Source organism: Balearica regulorum, chromosome 6 (genome assembly GCF_011004875.1).
Source record: "Balearica regulorum gibbericeps isolate bBalReg1 chromosome 6, bBalReg1.pri, whole genome shotgun sequence".
Taxonomy (NCBI): domain Eukaryota; kingdom Metazoa; phylum Chordata; class Aves; order Gruiformes; family Gruidae; genus Balearica; species Balearica regulorum.
The window spans coordinates 5,774,950-5,792,318 of record NC_046189.1 but is presented as its reverse complement, the minus strand read 5'-3'; the positions used below and the strand labels follow the sequence as shown (position 1 = coordinate 5,792,318).

The 17,369-nt window shown below is 43.7% G+C and overlaps 1 protein-coding gene across 1 annotated transcript in view; it reads left to right on the top strand.

The window, feature by feature from the left end:
- CPS1 (carbamoyl-phosphate synthase 1) overlaps window positions 1-17,369 on the top strand; it is a 100,307-nt gene that overhangs the window by 39,167 nt on the left and 43,771 nt on the right. The window contains exons 17-22 of the mRNA XM_075755747.1: window positions 225-353; window positions 3,776-3,920; window positions 4,315-4,525; window positions 5,613-5,811; window positions 7,925-8,101; window positions 12,671-12,789. Of these exons, the coding sequence (XP_075611862.1) occupies window positions 225-353; window positions 3,776-3,920; window positions 4,315-4,525; window positions 5,613-5,811; window positions 7,925-8,101; window positions 12,671-12,789 (980 nt within the window). The remainder of the gene's footprint in view (window positions 1-224; window positions 354-3,775; window positions 3,921-4,314; window positions 4,526-5,612; window positions 5,812-7,924; window positions 8,102-12,670; window positions 12,790-17,369) is intronic.

Sequence of the window (17,369 nt, the reverse complement as noted above, 5' to 3'; positions counted from 1 at the left end):
ATAACTAAGGACGGAAGTCACCTCCTTGAGTCCATGTTCCAGTTTTCTGCTGTTTGGCAGAACAAAGCAACGTTACAAAGCCAACTTTTATTCTTTTCATTTTATCTTCAGACAGCTTAGTGTCTTATTGATGGGATTTCCAGTTAACTGTGTAACCAGAGTTGAAGACTTTATTCATCTTAATTGTTATCATATCTCTGAAATGTATTCCCCTCTCCTTTAAGATTGAAGATGCTCTGAAGGCAGCCGAAAAGATTAGCTACCCAGTCATGATACGTTCTGCTTATGCCCTTGGTGGTCTGGGATCAGGCATATGTCCTGATAAGGAAAGTTTGCTGGACCTTGGTACGAAGGTATGTCTGCAATTGCAAGCTCTGGGAATTGAGCTGAATATCTGATTTTCTTAGATATTCTTCTAATAGTCACAGACACTGGAATTGTACATACCCTACCTTTCATCTTTATCTGTGAAATGTTATCTTGATTCTTCTAATGCCCTGTTTTCATAATTCCTGCTGACTTGGGTAATGAAAATGGTTAAATGACAGATCTGTTAAATTCATGAGAAACAAGTCATAATTTGAGCAAGTGTTTCAGCAATTTTGGTCTGAAAAGAAACACAGTGGACTATATTCACCTACTTTCAGGAGTAAATGGCACAAGGAAATGCTTGCGATATGCTGGGTGATAATGTAGTACCAGAGACAGAAGAGCTGGGAGGCTTGGGCCTCTGCTGTGTTTCTGTCTAAAGATGGTATTTTTGCTAGGTCAGAAACTCATGTAGAGATTTAACAGGATGCAATTTCATAATTTGACATCTGCCAGCTGTCTCTGGCTATGAAGAGACAGCTCTTTTTCTGTAGAAATCTGGGATTATTTTTTATAAATTTACTGTGAAAAGTAAACAGATAATGGGGTAAAACAAAAGCTTTTTTCCTTGGCAAAAATGCAGAATTATAGGAAATAAATCTCTGTCCGTTGGTCTCTAAAATTCTTGGTTTTGTCTTTTCCTGATTTGCTGAGCCTCTTAATCTTTCATGCATCTCTAGAAAGAAATGCTGCTGATGCCAGTAGGAGCTTTATGTCAAAATGACATTTTTGTATTCCTCCACACTTCTGTCATGCAGACTTCGGGTCCAGTGTGCTCAGTGCTGGACAAACATCTGCTCAGGTGGTGTCTGTGGCAGGGAGGTTCAGTGGACAGGACTGACGGATGCAAGAGGTGGCAGTGGCTGCAGTAAACCCATCTTACAGATTGATGGCCAACGTTGGAAATACTTTGCTTGCCCAGGTTCAACATGGGCTGTGTTTAGAGAAAGCAGAAATTCATACAGAAACCCTGGGAGTGCAGCTGTCTGAAAGGTTTATATCAAAACATTTTTCAGTAGGAAAAACCGGTTTTGATGAGCATTTCTTGGTGGGGTTTTTTTTTAAGTGCTTTTGAACATCTCCATTTTTGCCTGAAATCTGTAAAACAGCTGCTTTCTATAAAGATCTTATTTTCTGTAAAATTTTAGGAGTGGAGCAGTTCATATTTTTAGAAATTTTTTCATGTTTCTGAAACTTTTTTTCTACCAGAAGTCTGATCCTGGTTTACTTTCTATGTTAATGTTTTCATTTTCTGAAAAATGATACTAAAAGAGCTTCAGCATTTTTAATGAATAGAGTAGAATAGAATAGACTATTTCAGTTGGAAGGGACCTGCAATGGCCATCTAGTCCAACTGCCTGACCACTTCAGGGCTGACCAAAAGTTGAAGCATGTTTTTAAGGGCATTGTCCAAATGCCTTTTAAACACTGACAGGCCTGGGGCATTGACCACCTCTCTAGGAAGCCTGTCCCAGTGTTTGATCAGCCTCTTGGTAAAGAAATGCTTCCTCATGTCCAGTCTAAACCTCCCCTGGTGTGGCTTTAAACCATTCCCACATGTCCTGTCACTAGATATTAGGGAGAAGAGCTCAGCACCTCCCTCTGCACGTCCCCTCCTCAGGAAGCTGTAAAGAGCCATGAGGTCACCCCTCACCCTTCTTTTCTCCAAATGAGGCAAGCCCAAAGTCCTTAGCTGCTTCTCACAGGACATTCCTTCCAGCCTTTCCACCAGCTTTGTTGCCCTCCTCTGGATGTATTCAAGGACCTTCACATCCTTCTTAAACTGTGGGGCCCAGCACTGCACACAGCACTCCAGGTGGGGCTGCACCAATGCTAAATACAGCGGGACAATCACTCCTTCTGACCAGCTGGTTACGCTGTGTTTGATGCACCCAGGATGGAGGTTGCCCTCTGGGCTGCCAGGTCACTCTGCTGACTCCTGTTGAGCTGCTGTCAACCAGCACCCCAGATCCCTTTGTGCAAGGCTGCTCTCCAGCCACTCCTCTCCCAGTTTATACTTGTGCTCGGCGTTACTCTGTCCCAGTGCAGAATCTGGCATTTTGACTTGTTAAATTTCATCCCATTAATCATAACCCAATGCTGCAATCAATCTAGATCCCTCTGCAAGGCCTCGTGTTCCTTAAGAGAGTCAACAGCACCTCCCAGTTTGGTATTGATATTCCAAAATTTACAGTCAAAAACAATTTGGGTCTTGTTGAATTAGCTCAACTTCGGACACTCATTTCCACAGCCCAGCAGAAATTCTCTTCAGTTATGAAGATGATCTGTATTAACTCTGTGAACTGGATTTTCAGACACTGGAATCTGAATTGTATATAATTGAGATAACTGAACACCTATGGATGTTTCATAGCAGCTAGTTCAAGTAACCTGGCCTTGAGTTCTTATCTCCTGAGTCTACTCAATTTGAGTGAGAGAAGGCAATAGACAGTAACACAGGAGCAGCGCAGATGGTTTTACAAGTGTGGTTAGGTGTTCCCACTACATCACCAAAAATTCAGTGCCTGCTTAGGCTGGGTGTGAAGTGCCACTCCTGAAACTATTTTTTTCTTTTTCTTTTTCTTTTTTTTTTTTTCTTTTTTTGTGTGTGTGTGCGAGTTTGGCAGCTGAGCTAAGGGCAACATTTGAATAACAGCTTGAGCTAACTACAGAGGGGACCAGACTGAAGACTGATTCATGGGCAGCATTAAAACAAGAACCTTTGCTAAGGGATGGATTGATAATGTGCCCATTACTTTCTAGGATTTTAAGCGAGAATTGATTAATGGTTTTTATCTGCTAGTATTAAGGACATTTATTCACTTAGATTATGCTCATTTACCAACAAACTGTATTTTTCATTTTGCGCTGAGGAGTGCTTTCAAGATTAGTTTAAGAATAAATCACGAATCTTGCTTCTGGTTAGTATGCCAATGATAAGCAGCATTATTAGTGCTATTAATTACGTAGTGTTTCCTGGCACCCACACTCCCCATCACTTAGTCATTTAGATTTCTGCAGAGTTCTGCTATTGAAGTCCATGGGGCTGCCCACATACACAAACAAAAGCATGTGTCTGTTGCATGATTGAAGCCTTAGATGTTTTTATATTCCTATTTGTTATTTATAGGCCATTGCAAGCTCGCATGCCCTGCCTTTTTTTTCCCATCAGAACACATAAATATTTTCTGTGCCTTTCAAATGAAGCTAGTGCAAATTTGTTTTTTTTTTTAAAAATAGAAATATAAAGTGTTCGTCATTGGTGCTATGAACTTCACTTATCTTCATCTTTCAATTTTCATGTTGGTCTGGGACGTCTGGAGATAAGCCACAGAAGTCTTAAATACGGAACATGTTCTAATAATGTTTTCTTTTTTACTGTATATTTTCCCTAACATATTCCCAGGCATTTGCAATGACTAACCAAATTCTGGTGGAAAAGTCAGTTGTTGGCTGGAAGGAGATAGAGTATGAAGTTGTGAGAGATGCTGCTGATAACTGTATTGCTGTCTGCAATATGGAAAACATTGATGCTATGGGAGTTCACACAGGTAGGCTTGGGCACAGGGTAGGTCACTGGAAATGGCTGATTAACTCTTTTTTATGCAGTGCCTTTCTACCTGCTGTTATTGATGTAGTTTTGTGATTGATCAAGTGGGCTGTAGAAATACTCTTCAGGTCTTAGATACAGCCAGCTAGGGTGTGAAACAGATATTGTTATGCTAAACCTACCCCTATGATCCTGTTTTCCGTAAGATTGCCTGGCTTCTCCAACTCTGGGCTTCTAACTATGTGCTTTTCATCAACTGTACATCCACAGGTTTGAATGTCTGTGCTAACTTCATAATTAGCCATGGGTTAGCAAAGAAAGTGACCTGTCTTGCTAGAATTTACTGCCGCTGAGCTGCTTCTCATTTTCCTTCTCTGCTACCTTGTGACACACAGGAGATTCTGTTGTAGTGGCTCCAAGCCAGACACTCACTAATGAGGAATTTCAGATGCTGAGGGATCGTGCCATCAAAGTTGTCCGACATTTGGGCATTGTGGGAGAGTGTAATATCCAGTTTGCTCTGCATCCGACTTCTCTGGAGTATTACGTCATTGAAGTTAATGCCAGACTCTCGAGAAGTTCAGCTTTGGCCTCCAAGGCAACAGGGTAAGATTATTTAAAAAAAACCAAAATGCGACAGAAAAAACAAATGAAGAAACAAAAACTGAGGGGAGAAGAACAGAAAGAGAGAATTATGATAAGGGACTTGGATCAGAGTATTATTAAAATACCTAAGTGACAGCTGCAACGAAGAAGAGTTCCTGCATCTGTTCTCCATGCAGTAAAGACGAGGTGCAGGCTTAATTTGCAGCAAGGAAGACTAAAGTTGGCTGTTAGGGAGAACTCTGGAGCAGTCAGGTCAGTAAGGTGCAGATTTCTGTATGGGGAGCTTCTAAGAACAGTTCTTGTCAGCATCTGCTAGGATTGACCCTTGGATAGTCGGTCCGGCTGGGAGATGGAAGAAGGGGTTAGTGAGCCCTCCAGGTCCATTGCAGCCTGCCAATGCTGTTGCTACTCATGGAAGAAACTCCCAGGAGGTATGCGAGGGGAAATCTAATAGCTGTCCTTACAAAGCATAGCCACTGTATCCATATGTTGGCTGCAAATCATCTCTGGGACCCAGAGGACACAGTTATTAATGAGCTGTCTGTCAGATTGATGCAAATGCTTTTGCTAGCTGCCTTTGTTTTGTTGGCTAATCATAAACTAATCAAGATAAGGATGGTCAGAGCAGGCTATTTAAAAATTGGCTTCTTAATTGCACTTTGCAGATGCTGTTGAGAGGCACAAATTAATCTCTAATTTGCAGTTCTCAACAGCTCCTGTGGTTGTTGAAGTGCCATAGCAGACTGGAGATAAGCCATGATGTTGGACAGTGGGCGTTTGATTATTTTCTTTTTGGATGACAGACTTGCAGCAAAACATATCTGTTTATATGGTCTCACTGTTGGTGTGACAGATACTTAAAATGGTGGCTTTGCAGATAATAAAGCAAGTCCCAGGTCTAGGTAGGCAGTTCTACAATGTGTTAAGGTAGGAAGCTGGATGGGCCCTGCTGCGCTTGAGCACAGTAACCTTCCGTTCTGTTGAGGAGGGAAAATCACCTCACATCTGTTTAATTTGATCCACTCCTGGGATTTGCAAAAGCAAAGTACTTCCCACTCTACTGTTCTCCACTTCTCCTCTATGGCAGGTATCCATTAGCATTCATTGCTGCCAAAATTGCCTTGGGGATCCCCTTGCCAGAAATCAAGAACGTGGTGACAGGAAAAACCTCTGCCTGCTTTGAGCCCAGCCTGGATTACGTTGTTACCAAGATACCCCGCTGGGATTTGGACCGTTTTCAGCATACATCCAAACGGATTGGAAGCTCCATGAAGAGTGTGGGAGAGGTGAGTGCAAGCCTCTCCTTTCCTTCCATTCCACCACTTGGGAAAGTCATTGTTCTTTCTTGGAAACCCTCAGAATACCTATCTTCAGGGACCTAATGGCTTTTGAAGGTATTTATTCAGGTCAAGTGATTTTTATCCAGTACTATTCTTAATTGAAATGAGTTAGGACCGTGTAATCTTGGAAGGCATAGTGTGGATTCATAAATGGTTTGACTCCTAAGGGAAGAGGCCACTTTTGATCACCTGACGTTGACTTCAGGACCCTCAGAGTTATTTTTGTTTGGGGTTCTGTAGTGGTGGTTAATTAGAGTATAATTTCAAGAGTCTGTTCAGATTTTCAGAGATGCCAGTGAGCCGCAGCTCTTGCTTGTTCCCATAGTTATTTGTCCTCTCTGTTAAACCATGTGCCAAATCTCAGCCTACTTCTGCTCTTGAAATCCAAACACAACCTGTAATCTTGCTCTGAAGTTTTGACTTCTCTTAGTGATTAAGTCTCTTATATCTGGAACATGACAGTGTCACTTTTAAACCCTGATTTTTAAGGTGTCTGGGACAATAACAGCATTTTCAAACCATATTTAAGAGGAGAGAAATGAAGCAAAATGGGTAAATTACCCACTTAATTAGTTAATTACATATCAGCTACCAAAGCAAAATAATTAATTGTGTATTTTTTTCCTAATGCTTTTCAAGTAGCTATTTTATGAAATTATTTTGACCTAACATCAATTCTACCTTGCTCAGACAACAAGCCTTCATCAAAACTGGAAGGATTAATTAGAACTTGATTTTCCAGTGGCAGTTTTGGCTTTTAATGACAATGAGGTGTGTTTTTCAGTAAGTTGATGCTTACCTCTTCTCCTTAGGGGTTTTTGGATTGTTCTGTAGAGTTGGGGTTCCTAAATACAGTTGCGTTATGTACCATCAGCTGTAAACGCTCCCTGGCCGTACACATTTAGGGGAGGAAGTATCAAGTCCTTCCAGTGGTCGTATATCACAAAAGCAGAACTGCACGAACCCCCTGTCCTCAAGGCGGCATGCTGGGTAAAGGGAGGGGGGGAAAAGAAGAGTCAGTGCTCCAACTGTGCAGGTCTATGACTGCTGGGGGGTGAACTGAAACAGGGATGGAGAAGCTTAAGAGACACAGTTGGCAGCTGGTGGAGGTACTCAGCAAAAAGGTTAGTCTCTGAGACCTGTGAGTACGAGAGGGTGTCTTTGAAGCAAAGAGCTTCTTGCTGCTGTGTCTCTATTAGTATGGCACAGTTGTCTCCTGAGGCCTGAAATTGAAGCCAGATCGAGCACCTACTGCATTTTTATTAATTGAATGGTCTGGCCTGGCCTGGTTTTTCCTGAGCTCTCTTGTGCTGGGCAGTGGGCCTGGAGCTGTGAGAAAAGAGAAAACAATGTTATTTTTTTCTTTGACATTTTTCAGCATTGTGTTTGAGAAGATTTTTATGCTGTTAGGGTTTCACTGCACTGGGAAATAAAAAAGTAGAAATTTGAGAAAGGGCTCTGTTACCTCACAGATTTCCACAGAGAAAGGTTTGTTTTCTTATTAGATGTGATGTCAAGATTGAAGGAGGGAAACCCAAGTGCTGCTATGCCAAGGAGGAGTAATCCTTTAAGAGAGCCCTCACAGGGGAGAGTCACTGTTACATGTAATTTAAAGGAAGCAGAGCAGATTTCTTCTGAACCTTAGAATTCCCACTGTGCGTTTCTATCTCTAACAGGCTGTTAAACAGAAATATCCTTCTATATTACTACACCCATGCTGCTGCATAATGCTTCCCTCTACTAAAGTGCTTCAAAGCAGTTTACAGAGGAGAGCAGTGGCTTCCTGTATTTTACAGATAGGGAGATGAAAGCAGAAAGCAGTCACTTGTCTGAAATTCCCTGTTGATAATATTGGCAGAGTCAGGCCTAGAAGTGGGACTCCCAAGGCTCACTCAGCTGTGCCTGACTTAAAGCCAACATGGCTGTCTCAGGGAGGAGGTCCAAAGGCTGCAATCTTTCTGTATGTCTATCTTCATGGTTTAAATTTGCACCTGTGTTATTCAGGGGATAGCTAGGCAGCAGCTCACCATAGCTAATGTGGAAGTGCTCTCTGTTACAGGTCATGGCTATTGGACGCACTTTTGAAGAGAGCTTCCAAAAGGCCCTGAGAATGTGCCACCCATCTGTAGATGGCTTCACTTCACATCTGCCCATGAATAAAGCCTGGCCAGCCATCGTAGATCTCCAGAAGGAACTCTGTGAGCCGTCCAGCACTCGGATATACGCAATAGCCAAGGTAACAAAAGATAGGAAGCCCTTGACCTGTCTCCCTTGAATTACAGCTACCAGACTGGGTCAGCTAAGGTGACAGATTCTTCACGCCCTTGCTTCGCTGTGTGACAGATTCTTCACGCCCTTGCACACTGGGACCACCTTGTGTGGGATGTTCGCTGTTGAAGTACAGATATTCTCTATCACGTGTAATTTCCTCTGCAGAACATAATAGCTGGCTGGGTATATGACTTAATTCCTCCTGATATGTGTATTTTCCTGCATCTTTTGTGTTCAGGTGATGTGTTTTCCTTTTGGTACAATGTTAAGCCAATGCTCATTGCATTCAGCAGCAGGTGTGTTCCTGTGTCGTGGCACTCCAGTTTGTAGCTGAGTGTTGGTGGAGACCTGGATCACTTTCCTTTGCTTGTTCCTATGATATAATTGTTTGCTAAATATTGGCTAATGTTTAGCCCTGATTTACACTAGTATGTCAGTCAAAGTTGGTCAGTTTTGCAGATTACCATTAATTTATAGGAAAGGAGGAAGGAAAAAATAAAGATCCTTTTGAGAACTGAAACAAAGGATGATGAAGAATGGCAAGCTACAGTCTTTGAGACCACTGTCCTTTTGCAATGGCTGCATTGGTATGGGCTTGAAACAAACAAAAAAATAAAACTATATGTTAAATTTAGCATACAGGAAATCCCCTGTTTTTTGAAATAAACTCAACTTCTCCTAGCATTCTTTTAAGCCCTCTCCTCACTGGGCAAATTGCTTCATCTTTCAAGGAGTCTGGATAACTGGGGGTGTTATTGTGAGGGGAGCTAGGGTGTGAAATTATTTCTTCCTTCAGCTCCACAGTGTTGGGCTGTGTATATCACAAGGTAAATGTGGGGTAAGTTACTTTATAAGGTAGATGCAATTTCACATTTTCGTTTTGCTGCAGCTGACTTGTCCATCTGTCCATACCCTCTATGAAGAGAAGATGACAGCTGTCTTTTATAGCTCATACTTACCTGTTGTTTTTTTTTTTTTCCTTAAGATTGCAAACCTTCATGCCAGGGAATGCTTAGCTACTATTTTTTGTGCCCCTGACTTTGTGTGGCGGCATCTTTAAGCCCTTTGTGCTCATGTGTAGATACATCTCATTACATTCTCCACAAGTGTGGGGAGCTGAGGTTGTACTGTATTTGTAAAAAGGTTTTCACATAGCTGTTCCTCTTATAAATGGCCTGAACGAAAAGCACAAGATGTTCTATAAATGTGTGGCTTGTCCAGCTGTTGACTCTCACTTTTCAAGCTGAGGAAATGCGTGTCTTCATAAGCGTAGAACATCCTTCAGCAGCTGTGCTTGGTCTTTATTATAGCTTTCTCTTGTGACTGAGAGAAGAATCTTGCTTCTTGTCTCTCCGAGTGGCTCAGCTTTTATGAAAGGTTAATCCTAGCCCCATGTTAACACAGGGGATCTGGGGAGATGAAGGTGAGTTTGGGCCCCACTGAATACTCTGGGTGTTCCCAGCTGGTGGCATTTTCACTGGGAGCTGTTGAAAAAAGCAAGATCAAAGTCTTAATCCCTCCCTATAAAGAGCTGCCTCTGTCTGACACAGTGCACTAATTCGTCCCCATTAATAACTGAGGCAAACAATATCAGTAAGAGGTACTTCTGGCAGCTGGGGCTGCCTGCCTGGAAATCCCTTTCCAGCTTGCTGACATTTAAAAGCCAACAGTTAGTCCCTGTTAGCTGTCAGCTTTGTTTGAAACAGGATGGAGCTTCATTGTATGTCTTCTCCTCCCCCCCAAGCCCCACTAGTCAATGCTCCAAGGCTTTTTACTTTTTCTCCTTTGTCTGTTGGATGATGAAAACAGTAACTGTTCAGGTGAAAGGGAAGGGAGTTCAGCTGCCATTCAGAGCTTTTGCTTTTGTAATGGGACTCCCTGTTGTAATGTAAAAGAAGGCACTAGAAGAGAGACTGAAATAGAAGAGACTTGTTCCTTGGTCAGAGTGCCTGATGAGCAGGGCTGCTCAGGTTGTATCAGATCTTTTCTGGGCCCTCTTAGGGACTGTATACAAGTGGCCTCCGAAGACTTATGCTGTAGATTCAATCCATGTTCATTTCACACCAGGGCCCTGGTCTCCTAGCTGTCCACACTACAGACATGCTAGTTCACACTTGTGCTCCTGTCCACAGGCAGCTAAATACTTTCTTTGGTGAGGAGCAGGGATGGGACTTGAAGGGACAAGGGCTCCAGCCCTGCAGACAGCACGGGCAGCTGAGCTGCCCTCCGTTGCTCGGCCTGGAGACCAGGTTGTGACTCACAGTGTGAAGGCAGTCCTGTAAACCCCTTGGCTTCCCAGCATGGGCCCAGTGTCTACTGGATGGGATGGACTTGAAGGTGAGCAGGGCTCTGAAGTCACGCTATCCTGCTTTGGCTCCCTCCCCGTTCTACCACTGTATGTTTAGGCTGTACTCCTTCATGTAGTTTGAATAGAGTAAAGCCATCAGAGTGCTGTCCAGGGCCCCTGACCAAATCCTGCAGGGATTTTCGGCCTAGAAACCTGATTTGCCCCTGTAGTGTGGTGATATGGGAACAAGAACTATCTGCAAACTCATTTTTCTCTCCCAGTCTCCATATTTATGTCACAGGGGTGGAGATGGTTTATTTTCTCTGTCCCTCCTCTGATTAAGGAGGGGAAGGCATTTGGGGTTTTTTTCCATTTCTCTTGAAGTTCCCTAGGACTTTTAAATAGTCTCCTAAGCAAATTAAGTGTATGTGGTCGTGCTACCTGTGTGTGTATGTGCGGCTCAGGGACCTTTGACTGAAGGTTGGAGGTCCTCAAGACATGCAAGTCTGAACAAATTTTGTAAAAATAGATGGGCAGATGAAAGACTTGCTCACGTTCCACTAATGTGGCAGTGTGACCTCCCCCTCCAAGCACTAAGGAATCAGGATGAGAGGGATGCCTTGCCAGTTGTCTCGTACCATTATTATACTCAGAAATGTGTGAGAAGCCCAGCCTTGTTATTGCCAGTTCTCGGGGACCACTGTGATGGCCCCAGGCTTCTCTTTGCAGGCATTTGGAAGAGCAGTGGCTGTTGAGTGCCAAGCACTAGCTGAAGGTTCTCTGTGTAAGTGACTGGTTAGTCTAAAGGAGCAAAACGTGTATTAGAGATTTTCACCACTGCTTGTGAGCAAGCAGGCTATTCAAGTCAGCAGTTTATTACCTCTCAGGACAAGAGAATAATAGTGTGAGGGAGACCCGGGCAAGCTGCCTGGAAATCCTTTAGAAAAGGTAGAAGGCGGTGTCAGTATTTCGCAGTGCTCGATGAGAGCGGTTACCCATCCTTTGTCTGCGTGGGTGATGCCTTCTTGGAGCACAGCACCGAAGTGACCTGTGCATTTCTCTCAGCTGGCATAAAGTCTCCACATCACAGTGCTGAAGCATGCGGTGACCGTACAAGGTTGCATCCACAGCTCGGAGGAATAATGCTGGGGTGCAGTGGGCCAAATTAATTCCTGGATTAGTGCTGGAGTTTTCTTCAGTGGCATTGCTCTGGCTTTGTTCCAGGGATGCTGCCCTGCAAGAAAACAATTAAGCGTGGTAACAAATTAATGAGCCTGATTACTTCAGCTCAGCAAAGATACTGTGCTGGTATTATCATTATGGTTGATTATAGTTGTTTCATCAGGAGAGTTGTAACTGTACACCACTGGTGAGACCCAAGAAATACCAGTAATAGAAGATACAACTGCAATGTATCAAGATACAACTGCCCCCCGATACAATTGTATTGGAGGGCTCTCAAGCATATTCCTCTGAGAATTTTTTTAATACTGCAGGGTCATGTAAAACATTATTGTTTGAATAATAACTATGTGGGGTTCCTTTTTACCCCATGGTTGCAAATAGTTTGATAAAAATAAAATAATAAAAAAATTAGCTTGAGATACAGAGAGAGAAGCCTGAGTTATGCTGTAGCTGCAGTGTGTCACCCAGGACAGGACTTTCCCTTGCTTCAGGGGTATTTCAAGGCCATATGTTTCAATTCAGCATTGTATTTCAAGGGTAAATCAAGATTTATGCTCCAAAGCAAAAAGTTCCTCCACAGCTGAGAAGCTGGGCCTTGCTGTTTAACATTTGCAGCTAGGAGGTTAGCAGTGGGGCTGAGATTTAGGCAACTTGAGTGGTAAGGGATGCAGGTGGACGAGTCGGCACTGCAGGCTGAATGTGCCTTGCTGTAGGTAGTTAAGGCACATACTCAGTGCCCGCCAAGCCTTCTTGCTATCAGTTTAAGTTTGGTTGCTGGCTCTGTGCAAAGCAAATTATCTCTCTTGCTCAAACAGAAGCCAGGTTTTGGTACCAAAACGTGCAGAAGTGGCTGGTGCCTCCCTACACTGCTTGAGAGGCACATTTTCTGTTGCTGTGGCAGACAGGATCCTGGGGAAGATGAACCTGTGATTTGTCCAGCTTAGACTACAGCACTTTTTAGGTCTTTATGCTATATAGTTGCTGCTACCTATTTGCTGACTAAATCTGTATTTGTGAAGCATGTATTAAAGGGACTGCTCAGTGCTGTCCTATTTTTGGCAGGCCTTGGATAACGAAGTCCCTGTGGATGTCATTCACAAACTCACAGCGATTGGCAAGTGGTTCCTGTATAAGATGCGCAGCATTGTGAGCATGGAGAAGATCCTGAAGGAAGTGAACAGGTAAGAAAAAACAACAGCCTTGTTCTAGGACACAATGGTCCTTCTGGGGATCCTTCTGCTCGGAAACCTGTGGTAAGCCCTGAGCACAGGTGCTGAGAAGTTTATTTCAGGTGCTGAAGTAAGCTTGAAGTAAGCAGTGTTGTCTTAAAACCCAGTTTACTGCCTCACCCAGACAGAAGAAATTTCTGAGAACACTCTTTTTGGTAAAAGAATTTATTTGAGTGCTTAGGCATCTTGGCTGTTCTCAGGGATTATGGAAGTTAGCGATTATTTTGGAAAATCCTCACTGTATCTCTGATGCTAGGGCTGGGAATGTGGATGGCCTGCAACGAGTAACAGCAGGCTGCACTCGCGTATAGAGTTAGGCTTCAAACACAGAACTTGTCCTGACTTACTACACCTGAGGGCCAAATACATTGCATTTTTTTTTCCAGCCTTGCCAATTGATTTTTAAGCTTTTCAGCCTTGCTGTGATCATGCAATATGTGTTGCTTTTGTGCTGTGCTCTCAAACGTCTATAATTCCAGACATATTTAAATATAAATCTTCTTCTTTCTTCAAGAAAAATGACCATATAAAACTAAGCAGGAAAGATAGCAGTAAATTAAAGTGCTGGGCTGTATTTCAGTTCCAGCCTCTTGCTGATTTGAGCTTTCCCTTCATGGTTTACGAGATTTGGAGAACCTCCTTGCTGAGTTATTGGCTGGATGTTGGCCGGCTTTTCCACTTCGGGTACCCATTGTGTTAACCACATTTCACCACATGATGGCAATGGGAGCGCACCATAGCCACTATATCACCAAGGTGCTAGTTAGTTCATCTGCTGTGATTTCTGCTTCTTTGACCAGCTGCACGGTTTTAATTGAGTAGCTCTTGCTCTCCCTTGCCCCCTGGAACAAGCTGGATCTGGAGCTAAACAAAAATAAATGTGGAGGGAGATATCGAAGAGAAGGAGTAGCTTGATTATTTACAGAAATCTATTGTTTGACTGCAAAAGTTTTTGCCCTTTAACATCCGTGTCATGTTGCATTTGTCTCGAGTGCCTTAAATAGATACGTGCAGCTCCTAAGGAAGAAAAACAATATATCCAGAATGGGTTTGTATTCCTTGCTGTTGGAGTGGCATGCTATGGAGTGATGCACTTGGGACCCCAGAGGTTGGCCCCCCATCCTCAGCTGGTATAAATCCAGCATCGCTCCACAGAGACCAATCTTGCCGAACTGTCCTGTATCACTGAGGTTGCTTTCCCTTTCTCTGTAGTGGGTGGCAGGTGATAATCCTACTAGTAACGTGATCAGTAGCTGGTACCATCCCACGTAGTTTTTCATCCTTCTGGTGATTAGGCAGCAGACTGCTACAGAAAGCCCTTTTGCAGTATCCAGCCTTGCATTTGTATCATACACAACCCATGTTGTGTCCCTTGTAAGTGGATTCATGCAATTCAACTTGGATTGCAGGTGGTATAAATTCATTTAGTCTCATTCACTTATAAGGGCAGATTTTCACTCCACTATCCTTACTCAGGCCTTCCTAAGGAAACTGTTGTACCTCACAACCTGCGTTGGAGGGAGGCAATGGACTGTCCAGCTGTGTTATGTTGAAGGCACGTTGGCACAAAGGCAAAGAGCCACAGAAAAACACTCCTGACCTGAACTAAGAGACTAGTCCAGTGAGCCACATCAGGAAACACATCTCTGCAATAGCCGAGGGGAAAAAGCTAATTGAGTGATGCAAATGAGACTTGGCACACATGTGCTTTTCCTGCAGCCAGCTGTTTCCAGTCCCCAGCATACCTGGCATGAGTTTTACCTGTGCTACAGGATTATTTCCAATTGAAAAAAATGAGCTGTGACACCGTCATTGCTGTAAATCTTGCTGTTGTTGAAGTAGTTACCAGAACCAGAAGTAGTTGCCATGTTCTCAGGCACTGTTGCTGGTTACAAGCTCACTCTCTGGTCAAATCTTTTTTGTCTCTGGATTGGTTTGGGGATTCTTTGCAGCAAGGTTTTGGAGGCAGTTGGAGAAACGTCTCTGCCAAGAGTCTTGATTTGAGCCCTGCAGAGCTGTTGTAGAGACTGGTAACAAGGAGATGGTCTCTGCCAAGAGGAAATTTAGAGCTAGAACAAGTGGATGTGACAGACAGATGGGGAAGGGGGATCAGAGACAGGTGGAGGCCTTTGTGAGCAGTTCAGCAAGCAGTGCTCACCCACAGCGTGCTGCCTTGCATCCTCGCCATGTGCAGTGATTCAGAGGTGAGCAGAAGGCCTTACCGATTTAGGCAGGGAATCTGTTTCCATGCGTGAAAGGTTGTATGGGATAATATTATGAGGGGAAAAACCTTTCTGGCCTATAAATGTTTGTCCGTTCTCAGTGGTGTAAAGCCAGCCATGTGCAGAGACAGTAGAGACTGGGAAGGGCACTCTCTGCCCTGTTTACATTTGTCCCAGCAAACTTCTTTCCAGAGAAGATTGGACCTGGTGCTGGTGAAACTGTATAGCTTTTGTCATGCTTCAGCAATGTTTCCATTTGACTCTGCCTCTGGGCCTCTAAGATGGAGAAAGAGCTGTTTCAGGTTGTTTGATTTGGCTGCAGGAAAGCAAATGACCTGAGTTGAACTGGGAAAAGAAAGCCATTTTGAGAGTACTTGCAAGAGCATCCAGCAATATCACACACACGTCAAACATGTGCCTCTGCTGTTTCTCCTGTGACCTACGTATTTTTCATTTTAAGTGGAAACTTACATTGCTGTGTTTTTGTTGGTTTTGACCGATTACCTTCCTACCTTCAGTAATGTAATCTTAACTACAACCTTCCCCACCGCATGCACGTGCACACACACAAACAAAATCACATATACATACACACAGGAGAAAGAGCAAGCACCATCCCATGCTGTCAGTCCATGAATAGGCCATGGTGTATGGAGCAGTGGCACTGCAGTAAGATATGCTGTTATCAGGAAATTATTTCTCTAGATTTGGCCTCGCCTGTCCCGTGAGAGAAAATGGCGGGAAAAGGCCCTGGAGTGACCCCATTGGCTGTTCATCACATTGGCAGCTCGTGAAGGAGATGGAAATTTGAACAGACTGTGTGTAGCTGTCTGAGGCAGTGAGGAGTGAGATGTGACTCTAAGGCCAGAGTTATGGACCCAGTCCAGAGCGAGTCAGATTTGCAGTAGGGTCCAGTAACACCATCTTTCCCCAGAGCACAGCTGAAGCCCAGACTTGGAAGTAACATCTGGGGCATGTTCCACTCAAGACACTGGTGGCCTGGGTGCAAGGGAAGGCCTCTTTTGGAATTTGCGTCTGTTCTTTGACCATTTGCATGTGGCCGTAGGGATGGGGGGGGGAAAGGAGAGCTAATGGGGTCAAGTTCACTGTGAGGGAAAATCCAAGTCAGGCCCAGGGAAGATTGGCCATCTTGCAGCAGGCAGAAGTGTGAGTATATTGCCTAAAGAGGAACATTTCAATATTGATAAAAGGTTGTAAAATAGAATTCAAGTGAGAAAAGAGGAGAATGATAAACCCCCATTTTGCAGTTGAGGAGCAAAGCATAGAGATGGTAAGCTTACCCAAAGTCTCAGACAGTCTGGCAGAGCAGTGAGTTGAACTTTCCTGCCTTAAAGCTCAGCTCTTCAAATTAACCTTGATGAAAACAGCAGATCTTACTTTTGGTGGATACCAAACTAGCAAGCCTGCTAGCAGTGGGAAATGATGGCACCAGTCATGTTATGATAACTTTGTACTTTGGAGCTTTGTTTTGGAGGAGAATGTGTCCTTGCTCTGCGGACATTGAGTGAAAACACCTCCTGGCCTGTGGTTTGCTTGAAAGGGGTAAGTGCGGTCCTTAGTGCTCTTCTCGCTCCTAGAGAGACACAGGTTAATAGAGGAGAAAGCAGAAAAAAGGAGGAAGGTGCAGACCCACTTCAGCCCAGCATCTATAGCCAGGCGATCTGCTCAGTGTCCCATGGAAGAAATTGTTTATTGCGAATTCTTTTTTGAAGCTCACGTTCTTGGGTCTGTGAAAGGTGTGCTTTGAAAGCTGCTTGCTGGAAGCATGACTTGATTTCAAAACATGTCTGTGGTAGAGTAGCCACAGAAATACAGGTGCTGGAATTAAAACCTGACTCCAGCAGGTGACCTGGAAAACAATACAGGAAGGAAAGATCAGACAGGCCATCAATAACCTGTGCTCTTGCACAGTTGTGGTTGTACACCCGCTCTTCTCAAAAGCAGTGTTTCTGCTGACTTGCGTGCTTTTGGGACAGGTCAGAGAGCATAAGTCACATCTTGTGTGGGTATAAAGCAGAGCAGGGTCCAGTGACACTAAATGAGGCTGCACTGATTTATACTGTTGGAGGAGCTATCCCTGACGTATTTGTAGTACTCGCTTTTAACTAACTGGGAAGATTACTTTTGTCTTCTTTGTGAACTGTGGGGCAGGAAAGACTCAGGAACAAATTAGGAATTCAGTACATGAGGAGAATATAATAAAAGTAGCTATTCAGCACTGTTGTTTGTGTGAATCTGATGTAAGATACTTTCTATGTGTCTTACAGAGACATTGGTGGTAATTTCACA